Below are 11,828 nucleotides of genomic sequence, written 5' to 3'. Positions count from 1 at the left end.
TCCGGGTTACGGAACAGAAACGGCGCTGCTTAAAATATGGGATGACACTTTAGAGGCCGCAGACGAAGGAGAATCTTGTCTCCTGATACTGCTGGACCTAAGCACGGCTTTCGACACTGTAGACCACAGACTACTACTAGCTAGACTAGTTGAAGTGGCCGGAGTCGCGGAAGATGATTTACCCTGGTTCTCCTCCTTCTTGGAAAACCGATCACAAATAGTGAAACTGGGGTCTTTCACTTCTGAAAAACGTACGGTATCATGCAGAGTCCCTCAGGGATCTCCCCTGTTGCCCGTATTGTTCAATATCTATCTCCGCCCCTTTGAAATCATCAGTAACCAGAAGTTACTCTATCACTCCTATGCAGACGACACTCAACTGTATTTTCGTATCTGCAACAAAAAGGATAATTCTCTTGGACTAGAGAAATGCCTTACTCTGATAGATAATTGGATGACATCCAGTTATCTTAAACTCAATGGTTCAAAAACAGTACTTCTTCTGTTTCACGCAAACCAGAAAAATCACCCCGCCTCAACGTGGACCCCCCGCCCATTCTGGGCAAAACCATCACCCCTAGCACCAAAGTCAAAAGTCTCAGAGTCATTTTTGACACCTACATGACAATGGATGCACAAATAGGGTCAGTAGTCAGCAGATCACACCATCTGCTGCGCCTACTACGTAGACTCATGCCCTTTATCCCGAAAGAGGACATTGCAGTCGTGGTGGGAACAATAATCAATTCCAGACTTGACTACGCAAATACCCTCTATCTAGGTCTCCCCAATTACCAAATCGCTCATCTGCAAGTCGTTCAAAATACGGCCGCTCGATTAGTGACTGGCAAAAAACCATGGGAGTCAATCTCACCTTCACTGAGATCCCTTCATTGGTTGCCAGTAAAAGTAAGAATCACTTTCAAGGCACTCTGCCTAACGCATAAGTGTATTCAAGGAAACGCCCCCCAATATCTATGCGAAAAAATAAAAGCCCATAACCCCAATCGCATTCTGCGATCCACAAATCAAAACCTACTCCAAATACCCAAAGCCAGATACAAGTTCAAAGGAGATCGAAGATTTGCAGTCCAGGGACCTCGGCTATGGAATGCGCTACCAACTAACATCCGACCAGAGTTGGACCACTTGGCCTTCAGGAGAAAGATTAAAACCCATCTCTTCTGAGGTCAAGGGGTTCCTTACCCATGAAATGGAAACAGCGCCCAGAGGCGATTCAGTTTGCATGTGTTGCGTTTTACAAGTTTCTCACTCACTCACTCACTGTGCCCATACCTCACTGTGCCCATGCCTCACTGTGACCATGCCTCACTGTGTCCATGACTAGACTTAGGTTCCCCAGACAGCAAACTTTGCACACTTGTAGAGGAGAACTGGGACCTACGGACGGCCGGAAACCGGGTCCCCAAAGTTACCGGAGAAATGACCGTTTAACATGGGCGTCTGTGAAAGGGGTGCCCAAATTTGAAAAATCGGTGCTCCCCGGTCGTAAGTCCCCCGGACAACAAACTTTGCACACTTGTAGAGGAAGATGTGTGCCACGTTTTGACCGATACCGGGTCCCCAAAATCTAGGAGATCAGGCGCAAAAAGGTGACTCGAGTATAAGCCGAGGGGGCATTTTCAGCACCAAAAAATGTCCTGAAAAACTTGGCTTATACTCGAGTATATACGGTAAGTAAAAATGAATAATGAATAAAAATAATGAAGCACTTGAAAAAAAAAACTATGATCCCTTGAGCAGAGGGGGGGGGGCTAACAGGTCCCAAAATAAGATGATGAAAATGATGTGACCTGAATAGGAAAACGGGCTGGCCGCCGGTACCTTTAGCTAGGGGTCACTCAAAAGGAATGCGATCCAGCAACGGATTCAAGAGCCGTGTCTATGGGAGAGGGGAACCAGGAAGCTCTGTGCCGTCCTGTGGGATGACGTCAGTCCCGCTCAGACGCCAACCCAGGTTCCTGGGGAAGCCACAGGGAGATGAGATGAAAGTGCTATGGAGAGCTCCTTCTCTCCAGGAAATGTTGCTCTCTGCTGGTCTCTAGTGGGGATAGCTGGAACTACCAGCAACTATGTGATTCCCAATTACACGGTTCAGAAAAAGCCTCAACCAAGGACACTAAAATAAAGTCAATAGCTGCAACTGTGCTCCCATGTACCACGGTGGGGATTAGGGTGACCACGTGTCCCACATTTTGCAGTTCTGTCCCGGGTCCCGGGCACCTTCAATCCAGGACAATACAGTGTCCCGGAATGAAACTGACACAGCCACCCGATGAGCAGATGATGGAAACTGTCTGTTTCCCAGCCCAGGGTGTTTGCCCCGCCAAATGCCCTGCGCCCAACCAGGGCGCAGTAAAAGCTGGTTGTTAAGGAGCGGGGCTGGGAAGCCGACATCCTTAACAAATGACGAGTCATCAGCTGTCAATGGGCTTCCCCGCTGACAGCTGAATAAAAAAAATGGCGTGGGGTCCCCCACATCTAGTCCATTCCAGACCCTTTGAGTCCTTTGGGGGCTTCCAGATTCTGATAATCCCCCTGCCTGCATGCCACCACAACCACCAGCCATGGTAAGATGGGGATAAGGTGCTTTGGGGTGGGGGGGTGGCAGAGCGCGAGGGGTCTGGAATGGACTAGGGGGAGGGGGCACTATGTTTTGTGTGCTTTTTTTTTTCAATAGCCGGATGCATGCAATTTCAACCGAGTCAATGTAAATGTGATTTGGCTTGTGTTTTTTTTTTTTCTTTAGAAATTTTATTTTTGCATCAGCATGTTCTATTAGGGTGACCACGTGTCCCGGATTGCCCGGGACAGTCCTGCATTTTGCAGGTCTGTCCCGGGCACCTTCATTCCAGGACAATACAGTGTCCCGGAATGAAACTGACACAACCCCCCTTCCCCGGCCAATCTGATGCCCCCAAAAAAGTCCACCACATCACTGCTTTACTCACTGATAGTACTTGTCCTGGCTGGGAATGCCTAGAGGAGCACAATCCCGCCCCCTGCTTGTGATTGGAGAATTCATAAATCCTGCCTCTTGTGTCCAATCACTGTGCTGTGATTCGTTACACCATAAGCTGATTTTTGGGAAGGAGGGTGTCCCTGAATGGTAGTTTGGAAACGTGTATTGTATATTGGGGGGTAGCCTTGACAACGCAATAATTCTAGCCCTAGACCTCTTCTTTAACTCAACACATGCAACCTGTAGAATTTTTTAAACGTCGCCTATGGAGATTTTTAAGGGTAAAAGTTTGACGCCATTCCACAAGCGGATGCAGTTTTGAAGCGTGACATGTTGGGTATCAATTTACTCGGCATAACATCATCTTTCACAATATAAACACATTTGGGCTAAGTTTACTGTTGTCCTATTTTTTAATTAAAAAAAGTGTTTTGTGTTTTTTCAAAAAACTGTGCTTGTAAGACCGCTGCGTAAAAAGTATTGCAATGACCGCCATTTTATTCTCTAGGGCAGGGGTCTTCAAACTATGGCCCTCCAGTTGTTCAGGAACTACAATTCCCATCATGCCTAGTCATGTCTGTGAGCCTAGGTTCACACTGCTGCGAATTCAAAATTTCGCGATTTTGCCGCAATTTGCCGCGATTTCGGCTGCAATTTAATGTAATTTAATGCAATTTAATGTAAATCGCGGCCCGAAATCGCGAAAAGTAGTACAGGAACTACTTTTTGAAATCGCAGATGTGGCGTCGCACTGATTAGGACAGTGCCATTGCCGACAATTGCCGCCGATTTGAGATGCGATTTGACATGTCAAATCGCATCTCAAATCGTTCCAAATCGTACCCAGTGTGAACCAGGGCTGAATGTCAGAGTTTTACAATGCCTCATGGGATGTGTAGTTCCACAACAGCTGGAGGGTTGTAGTTTGAGGATCCCTGCTCTAGGGTGTTAGAAAAAAATGTATAATGTTTGGGGGTTGTGGCAGCAGGCAGGTTAAATTCCCTGGTTGCATCCAAGATGCAGTTTATATATCCCCTAGGTTCAGGCTTTATGCCACGTTATACCTCTAGGGGAGTGCTGGAGGACTTGATGGGCCCAGCTGATTTAGGTGAACTCATTAGGTCCTCTACAAAAGCTCCCAGCATGCACAGAGAGATACTCCAACCTGGAACCAGATCTGTGTGGATAGTCTGTGGAGTGTGATCTCTGTGCGGTAAGACCAAGCCTGTGTGGCTAATGCTAAAGAGATTTAAACAGCAGGGAGTCAGGAACTGGGGCAGCACAAGGCTGTACCCAGTTGTTAGTTAGGGACACCAACGTGTATAGCGAGCAGGTCAAGTTGACCAGGATTTATTTTTGTATTTCTTTTGTTTTCTGTCATATTTTTATTTTGTATATAGTTCAAATAAAGCTGCACCTTTTTGTTTTCCTCCTACCACTGTCTACTGTGCCTAGTGTTTTTGTGTGCTGAACCCTTCCAGGGGGTCACATACACCCACTGCCGGGCTAACCCCTCACAGGGTTCTAAGTCATTTTCTAACAAAAAACATGTTTTTAACTTGTAAAAACAGGCTCGGTCTTTAAGTGGTTAAAAAAAAAACACTCTGGGACTATCATTGAGCCAACGGTTAAGTCCGCAGCTAGGTTTCCGCAAAGTATCAAAAGTGTCAGTTAATATCAGATTGTCTGCCGCAATGTTGTAGTCCCTTTATAAGTCGCTAATCACTACCATTACTAGTATAAATAAGGAAGGCACCCATTGTTTACAATTGTCATGTGATCTGCTGTGATTGGCCACAGCAATCACATGGTACTTACAGTGGGCTGGTACAGTGATCAGTCATAAGCTGTGTCTGTGGACACAGCCAGTGAAGGATAGTGCCGCTGTGTGGCCCCACGACTATGTGAGAGGCAGATTCTGGGAGGACATCCTCCCAGAACAACATGGCTTCCACCCGGCCGTCATTTTGCTATAGGTGGGGCGGGAAGATGTTAATGTTACCACTTGCCAATGGGAAGTCTCTACATATAGGAGTTGAACTGTGTGATATCATCGATCTATCGATCTATCGATCTTATATTAATGAACGTCTTTAACATTTAAATATTAATATTGTATAATTAGGTTATTTATTATATTTTTTCACATATTATTGTTATATTTAAATGTATTATTTAGTTTATTTTCTCTCCCACAATGCACTGATGGAAATCCCATTGCTAGCAGTGATGCCGCGTACACACGGTCGTTTTTCTGCATGCCAAAAAACAAAGTTTTTCCAATTTCATCATTAAAAACGATGTTGCCCACACACCATCGTTTTTGAAAAATGATGAACAAAGCGCGGTGACGTACAACACGTACGACGGCACTCTGAAGGGGAAGTTCTATTCGCCTTTGGGCTGCTTTTAGCTGATTCCTTGTTAGTAAAAGACGATTCGCGCTTTTTTGTCTGTTACAGCGTGATGAATGTGCTTACTCCATTATGAATGGTAGTTTTACCTGAACGAGCGCTCCCGTCTCATGACTCGCTTCTGGGCATGCGCGGGTTTAAAACGTCGTTTTAGCCCACTCACGATCATTTTTTACAACCCGAAAGATGTCGTTTTCATGCCGAAAAACGACCGTGTGTACGCCGCATAAGACAACACAAGATAAGTTGTTTGCTCAGAAGCTCTGACCCCGATGCTCATTGTGTTTGTATTGTTCTTCCTGCAGATAGTGAAAACTGCATGAAATGTCCTGATGATGAATGGCCAAATGAGAAGAAGGATCGGTGTGTTCCAAGAGTGATGGAATTTCTCTCCTACACTGATGATCCCATTGTTGGAGTATTTTCAGCTGTCTCCATCCTCTGTTGTCTTCTGACTGGTTTAATATTGGTGATATTTATACATTACCGGGGCACCCCCATTGTTAAAGCCAATAACCGTGACCTGAGCTATCTTCTCCTGGTCTCCATCATGCTGAGCTTCCTCTGTGTCTTCTTGTTCCTCGGCCATCCAGTAGATGTGACCTGCATGCTGCGTGTCACCTCTTTTGGTGTCATCTTCTCAGTTGCCGTCTCTTCTCTACTTGCCAAAAGTACCATGGTGTGTATTGCTTTTAAAGCCACCAAACCTGGGAGTCCCTGGAGGAAATGGATGGGAGCCAAACTGCCCAATTTTATCATTTGTGTCTTCTCATTGGTTCAAGTCATAATCTGTGTCACTTGGTTGTCTATTTCTCCTCCCTTCCAGGATCGGGACACTCACTCTTATCAGGGGAAGATCATCATTCAGTGTAATGAGGGTTCAGTTATCGGCTTCTACTCTGTCCTGGGATATATGGGGCTTCTGGCAGCTGTGAGTTTCATTGTCGCTTTTTTAGCCAGGACATTACCGGACAGTTTTAATGAGGCCAAGTACATCACCTTCAGCATGCTGGTGTTCTGCAGTGTCTGGATTGCCATGATCCCGGCCTATCTGAGCACCAGAGGGAAATACATGGTGGCTGTGGAGGTTTTTGCTATAATAGCATCAAGTTCTGGACTTCTTGGCTGTATATTTTTCCCAAAATGTTACATAATTCTGTTCAGACCCGACCTGAACACAAAAACAGTTATCCACTAATATGTATGGAACAACACTGGGTTACCAGTAGTTATAGCATTATCTCTATTGTTGTTAAATCTAATATTATGTCAGTGTATTGAGAATGAACACTGCTATATTGTATATGAATATTTCATACTTCCCTCTCTGGTGGATGGTGAGTTACATTTTTGCTCTGGACACCACTGGTATCAGACACTTTGGGTTTGTTGGAAACCTTGTCCCCTGATGGGTGTAGTAGTTCCCCCACCAACCGTTCCATTAATACAGAACAATGTTTTTTAAATCCTTTATAGGACCTAATAAAAAAATATTTATCCTTTGTATATATTTCTTTAAAAATTTGGAAAATAATGTTCTTACTCATAAGGGCCTCATAATAGGATATTTCTGCCATCTCCAAGATCTTCTAGTCAGACGTGTCAAAGAAAAAGCTAAAAAGATTAAGAAGTAACAATCCCCCCGATCCCTTCCTATAAGTATTCTAATCATACACCCCAATAACAACACTGCTTAAAATTAAATAAATATATAAATACACCCCAAAAATATTATATATTATAAATCAATATTCCTCATATAAATATAATCGCTCTTATACAAAACATATTAAATGTGCAAATAATAAAGTGCCAAACAGTGTTAGATGAATACATACTGTAGATATCCAATGATTTAACATACAAAATCTCATCCCTCAAAAGAAATGGCCAAAAATTTGCAATATGATGAAATTCCCCCTAAATCATGTACAGCATGTGAAAATCGAGTCCCCCCACACTACTAAGTACAATAAATCTCTTCCTCGTGACATGTAAGGAGCTCCTTTGTGTTCTTCATACGATCTCTTCATGAACCCCCCCAATCCGTCATCCACTCACCTTATAAGTCTGACCTCTTTAATGGATAAGTTGGTCATAGAGCGCTTGTTGTGTATAAAAAATCAGCCGGGGCGAGAGCGCATGCGCGGGAGCTCCGTGATGGCAGCCTGAGCTAGGCGCTCCGCATCATCCCAGCCCCTCGATCGATCTAGCGGGCACAGCACTACAGCTCGGGACCCGGTTGCTCAGTCTTCCAGCACGGGAACCTTTGGGGCACCTCAGTGGATGTCTAATCCAGCAGCCCGTCGCGATCTCGGGCCGGAATTCAACAAGTCCGGCGGGGATGGAGGTTCCAAGATGGCCGCGACTCAGGCCTCTGCTCATTCGCACGCGGCAGCGGGAGAGAGGAAGCCAGAACACAGGCAAGTGATAGCCCCCGGCCATCCTCACCTACTCCCAAGCTACCCAGGGCAAACAACACCTCCCCCAAGCCCCCTCACCGGCTTCCACGGAATCACTCATAGGCCGCACAATGGAGGAGTTTGCGCTGTCTCCAGCAAGGCCTGATTTTTCCTCTCCATCTAGCAACACCAATACTCTCCTCAGGGGGATCTTTTCATAAAGCTTTCTACCCTGCTTGAAAGAGGCCTGGCCAATACAGCTGCCCAGATTACTAGAGATATGAAATCTAACTTTGCTAACTTAGGCTCTAGAATGGAGGCTATAGAGAACAAATTGGACATTACAGTGTCTTGCACCAACCAAAATGCGGCTCATATCCAAACCCAACTAGAAATTGCTCTATCCAGAATCGATGAACTCGAAAACAGGTCAAGGAGGTATCATTTTAGGGTCAGGGGCCTCCCAGAGACCATTACTGACGTTACAGAAGCAGTGCAAGACCTGGTTAAAGAGCTTATCCCATCTATTCAGCCCCATCTTCTGGAAATGGATAGAGCCCATAGGACTCTAGGTCCATCCAGGAAAGACGGTCTCCCGAGGGATGTTGTTGTTAAGCCGCACTTTTATGCTACCAAAGAGGAGGTCATGAAACAAGCCAGACTTCAGCAACAAATCTTCTGTTGTGGTCATTAGGTTCAAATTTTTGCGGATCTTTTTCCTTCCACCATCCAAAAGAGGCGAGCTCTTAAACCCATTCTCAATGTTCTCTCCAAACGGGAAATCAAATATCGTTGGAACTTTCCCTTTGCTGTCAAATTTTCATTTCAGGGCAAAGCTTATCCCTTTTCCAGCTTATCGGAGGGTGAGAAACTGTTGCTTTGTCTCAAGCTTATATCTCAGGAAGCTCCTATGGACATCTCGGCTGCTTCAGCAACTTCCTCCAAGCGCCCATCGCCCACTAGTCCAATTTCTCCAATGTGGAATGTCGGTAAATCCAAAAAATCCAAAGAAGGTGGTAACTCATAGACTGATTCGCCTGGAATATTGTACTTGATTATTCCTGAGGTTCTCATGGTTCTTCCTTGAAGGGACATAAGTAGTTTTTTTTTTTTTTTTTTTTTTATAAGGCTGGTTTATTTCTCCTTTTTTGTTCAGGTTTATTTGTACTAAGATCAGTTTGAGCCTCCCTCCTACTGGTGTGGGCTCTGAGGTGTCCTTTACAGGCGTCTCTAACGGTCCTCCTTTTGCCCTCTAAGATTTACATATGCTATTTTAGGGCATGGAGGTCTTTACTGATAGGCAAATTCTTATTGTCCCTTTCTTTCCTTGAACATTTTTTTTTTTCTTTGAAAGTTTTTATTTTTTATAAAATTTGGGTTCTCTGATTCGCCAGGTCACACTTAAGTTTTAGCTCATATAATTCCCTCACCAAATTCATGTGCCCTGCTACATTTTTATGGTCTTCATTTACAGTCATACCTTTTGTGTGCCTTTTCTTTTACATTTTTCATTTATTGTTTGGGGCTGGGATGACACCCATGTGCCTCCGCCCCTCCCACACAGGCGGCTTTCCGCTTCTGGGGGATGGGTCGTCGGTCCTCGTTTAGAGGTCTATGACCATTGTTCTTTAGGTTCCTGGCTGGATTTTTCCTCACCAGAAACTTGGATTCTTCTCCGACGAATATACTTTTTATTATATTTTATTTAGCTATTGTGTTTTTTCTCTCTTCTCTTCCCTTTTTCTCACCTTTCTCTTTTTCTCGAGTCAGCCTGCGGTCCATCCTTGTCCTGAGAAGCCGGGCCTGGTCTATCATCTCACAACCCCTGCCTAAGGTTCATGTTGAGAGAAGACACCGAAGGGTAAGTTCTATATATCATAGCAGATTTTCACCCCCCTGCCTAGATATCTGATCCATACCATTTGAATAGGGAGCTTAAAATTGCTACCCATAACACACAGGGACTAAATTCCCCCAGGAAAAGGAGGATAGCGTTTGATCATTACCGTTCATCCAAATTTGATGTAGTCATGCTTCAGGAGACTCATTTTCCGGCTCGGTACAGTCCTAAGTTCCTACACTCACACTATCCAACCTTCTTTTTAGCAAATGCGGAAAATAAGACAAAGGGAGTGGCTGTTTTATTCTCTAAAAATTGCAGAGGGTAGGTATATTCTTGTCAAGGGCTTGATTGAGGGCATTTTATACTCCTTTGTCTCATATTACGCTCCAAACAAAGGCCAAGCTACTTTCTTTCAAGCTCTCCTTAAGACCCTGCTTCCTCTTATTGAGGGCAGGGCTATTTTTGGCGGTGACTCCATTGTCGCCTTCGATCACGGCCTAGATAGATCTAAACCTCTTAAATCACAATTGACTCGCCCCACTAGGGCCAGTTTAAATATTGCCCGTACTCTCCATAAGCAGGGACTGATCGATATCTGGAGAGAGCTGAATCCAGCTAAAAAGGATTACACCCATTATTCTGCCCCTCATCAGTTTTACGCCAGAATTGACCATATTCTAGTTCCTCCTCTGGACCAATCGGGGAGAGAAGACTCAACAGGTGACGGCTCACTTGGACAGTCTTCCACCCATCACCATATAAGACCCCCCCAATCAACATTACTTCCCTGCGTTTTTTTCTGCGACCATGGGTTACCTAAAATACTGCAGAAACTATCCGGGAACTAAAACCATTTGCCTCTATACTCCCAGTTGTCACCAAAAAAGCTCTAAGGAATGAGCGACTGTTGAGAATCAATTGACGATCAACCGTCAAAAACTACACACAGGTACCCCAGCCCAAGCGCATAATATGCACTTTGGTCAACACAAGATCGGCAGTAAAACACCGACAAGAAATCTATGATTTCATCATTCAACATGATCTAGACTGCCTCTTCATCACAGAAAGCTGGCTGACAGCCGACTGCAACACCATGCTAGCAGAATTGGTGCCAGCAAATTATCGCATTCAAATGCAAAACAGAGTGGGGCAAAGAGGGGGGGGGGGGCTGGCGGTGATCCACAAGACTCACCTCTCGATCACCAAACCAGTCCTTTAAAACTCGCTTCCATTCATGGAAACCCTCACTCTGCAGCTGCAAACAAATCCCCAAGATACGGTCCATATGCTACTTTGCTATAGACCACCAGGCCCAAAAACGCACCTTCTCACTTCATTGACTGAATTCATCTCCACATATACCCTAAACATCAAACACCTTTTGGTGCTTGGGGATTTCAACCTCTGGGCAAACTCCTCGCTGGACCCCGTAGCCGACGCCTGCATCGACCATCTGGAAGGATTAGGTCTGCAGCAACTAATACAAGGCCCCACTCATGCCTCAGGCCATACGCCCGATCTCATTTTCAAACAAGATTTGGAAATTGACGTCCTGGAAAACGAGCCGCAACCATGGACCGATCACCATGCCATCAAATTCACAATCACCAAAAATGCCAGCCCAAAAAAAAACGACAAAACCGGTGACAACTCACTGGACTAGATCTCAGAAGAAGCTCCACTCGGAACTCTTCAAAACAACACTAGGGAACAAAATAAAAACAACCCAACAAAAACAAACAGCCACAGAAACACTTGACGCCATCAACAAGGCGCTACTACAGTCAGCTGACTTAGTAGCACCAAAACGCAAAACTTGCATCCGGAAAAACAACTCCAGCTGGTTTAATGACCAGCTGACGTTGCTAAAGCAAGAGCGTAGAAGAGCAGAAGCTGCGTGGAAAAGGTGCTCTTCAGATAAAGACCGCACACCATTTACAAGATAATAACAAAGAAATATCACAAAGAAATCTTCACGGCCAAAAAAAATCATTTCTCCAACATCATCACAAATGCCCTTAAACGCCCCCGAGAACTCTTCAAGCTGGTCACTCAGACTATGAATCCAGCTTGTTTAGAGGCCCCCAATTCTGATTCACAAGAATTTTGCAACGAATTATCGGATTATTTCATTAATAAAATTGAAAAAATCCGTGAAAGTATTCAGCAAAATGGAACCGTCA

The 11,828-nt window shown here is 44.8% G+C and overlaps 1 protein-coding gene across 1 annotated transcript; it reads left to right on the top strand.

Moving 5' to 3' along the window:
- The first annotated feature begins 4,153 nt into the window (after window positions 1-4,153).
- Window positions 4,154-6,870, top strand: LOC120924854 (vomeronasal type-2 receptor 26-like). Its single transcript, XM_040335843.1, has 2 exons — window positions 4,154-4,196; window positions 5,703-6,870. The coding sequence occupies exon 2, from the start codon at window positions 5,717-5,719 to the stop codon at window positions 6,593-6,595; it is 879 nt and encodes a 292-aa protein (XP_040191777.1). The 5' UTR covers window positions 4,154-4,196; window positions 5,703-5,716; the 3' UTR covers window positions 6,596-6,870.
- The last annotated feature ends 4,958 nt before the right edge of the window (window positions 6,871-11,828 follow it).

Source organism: Rana temporaria, chromosome 1 (genome assembly GCF_905171775.1).
Source record: "Rana temporaria chromosome 1, aRanTem1.1, whole genome shotgun sequence".
NCBI lineage: Eukaryota > Metazoa > Chordata > Amphibia > Anura > Ranidae > Rana > Rana temporaria.
This window is presented reverse-complemented; position numbering and strand designations above follow the sequence as displayed.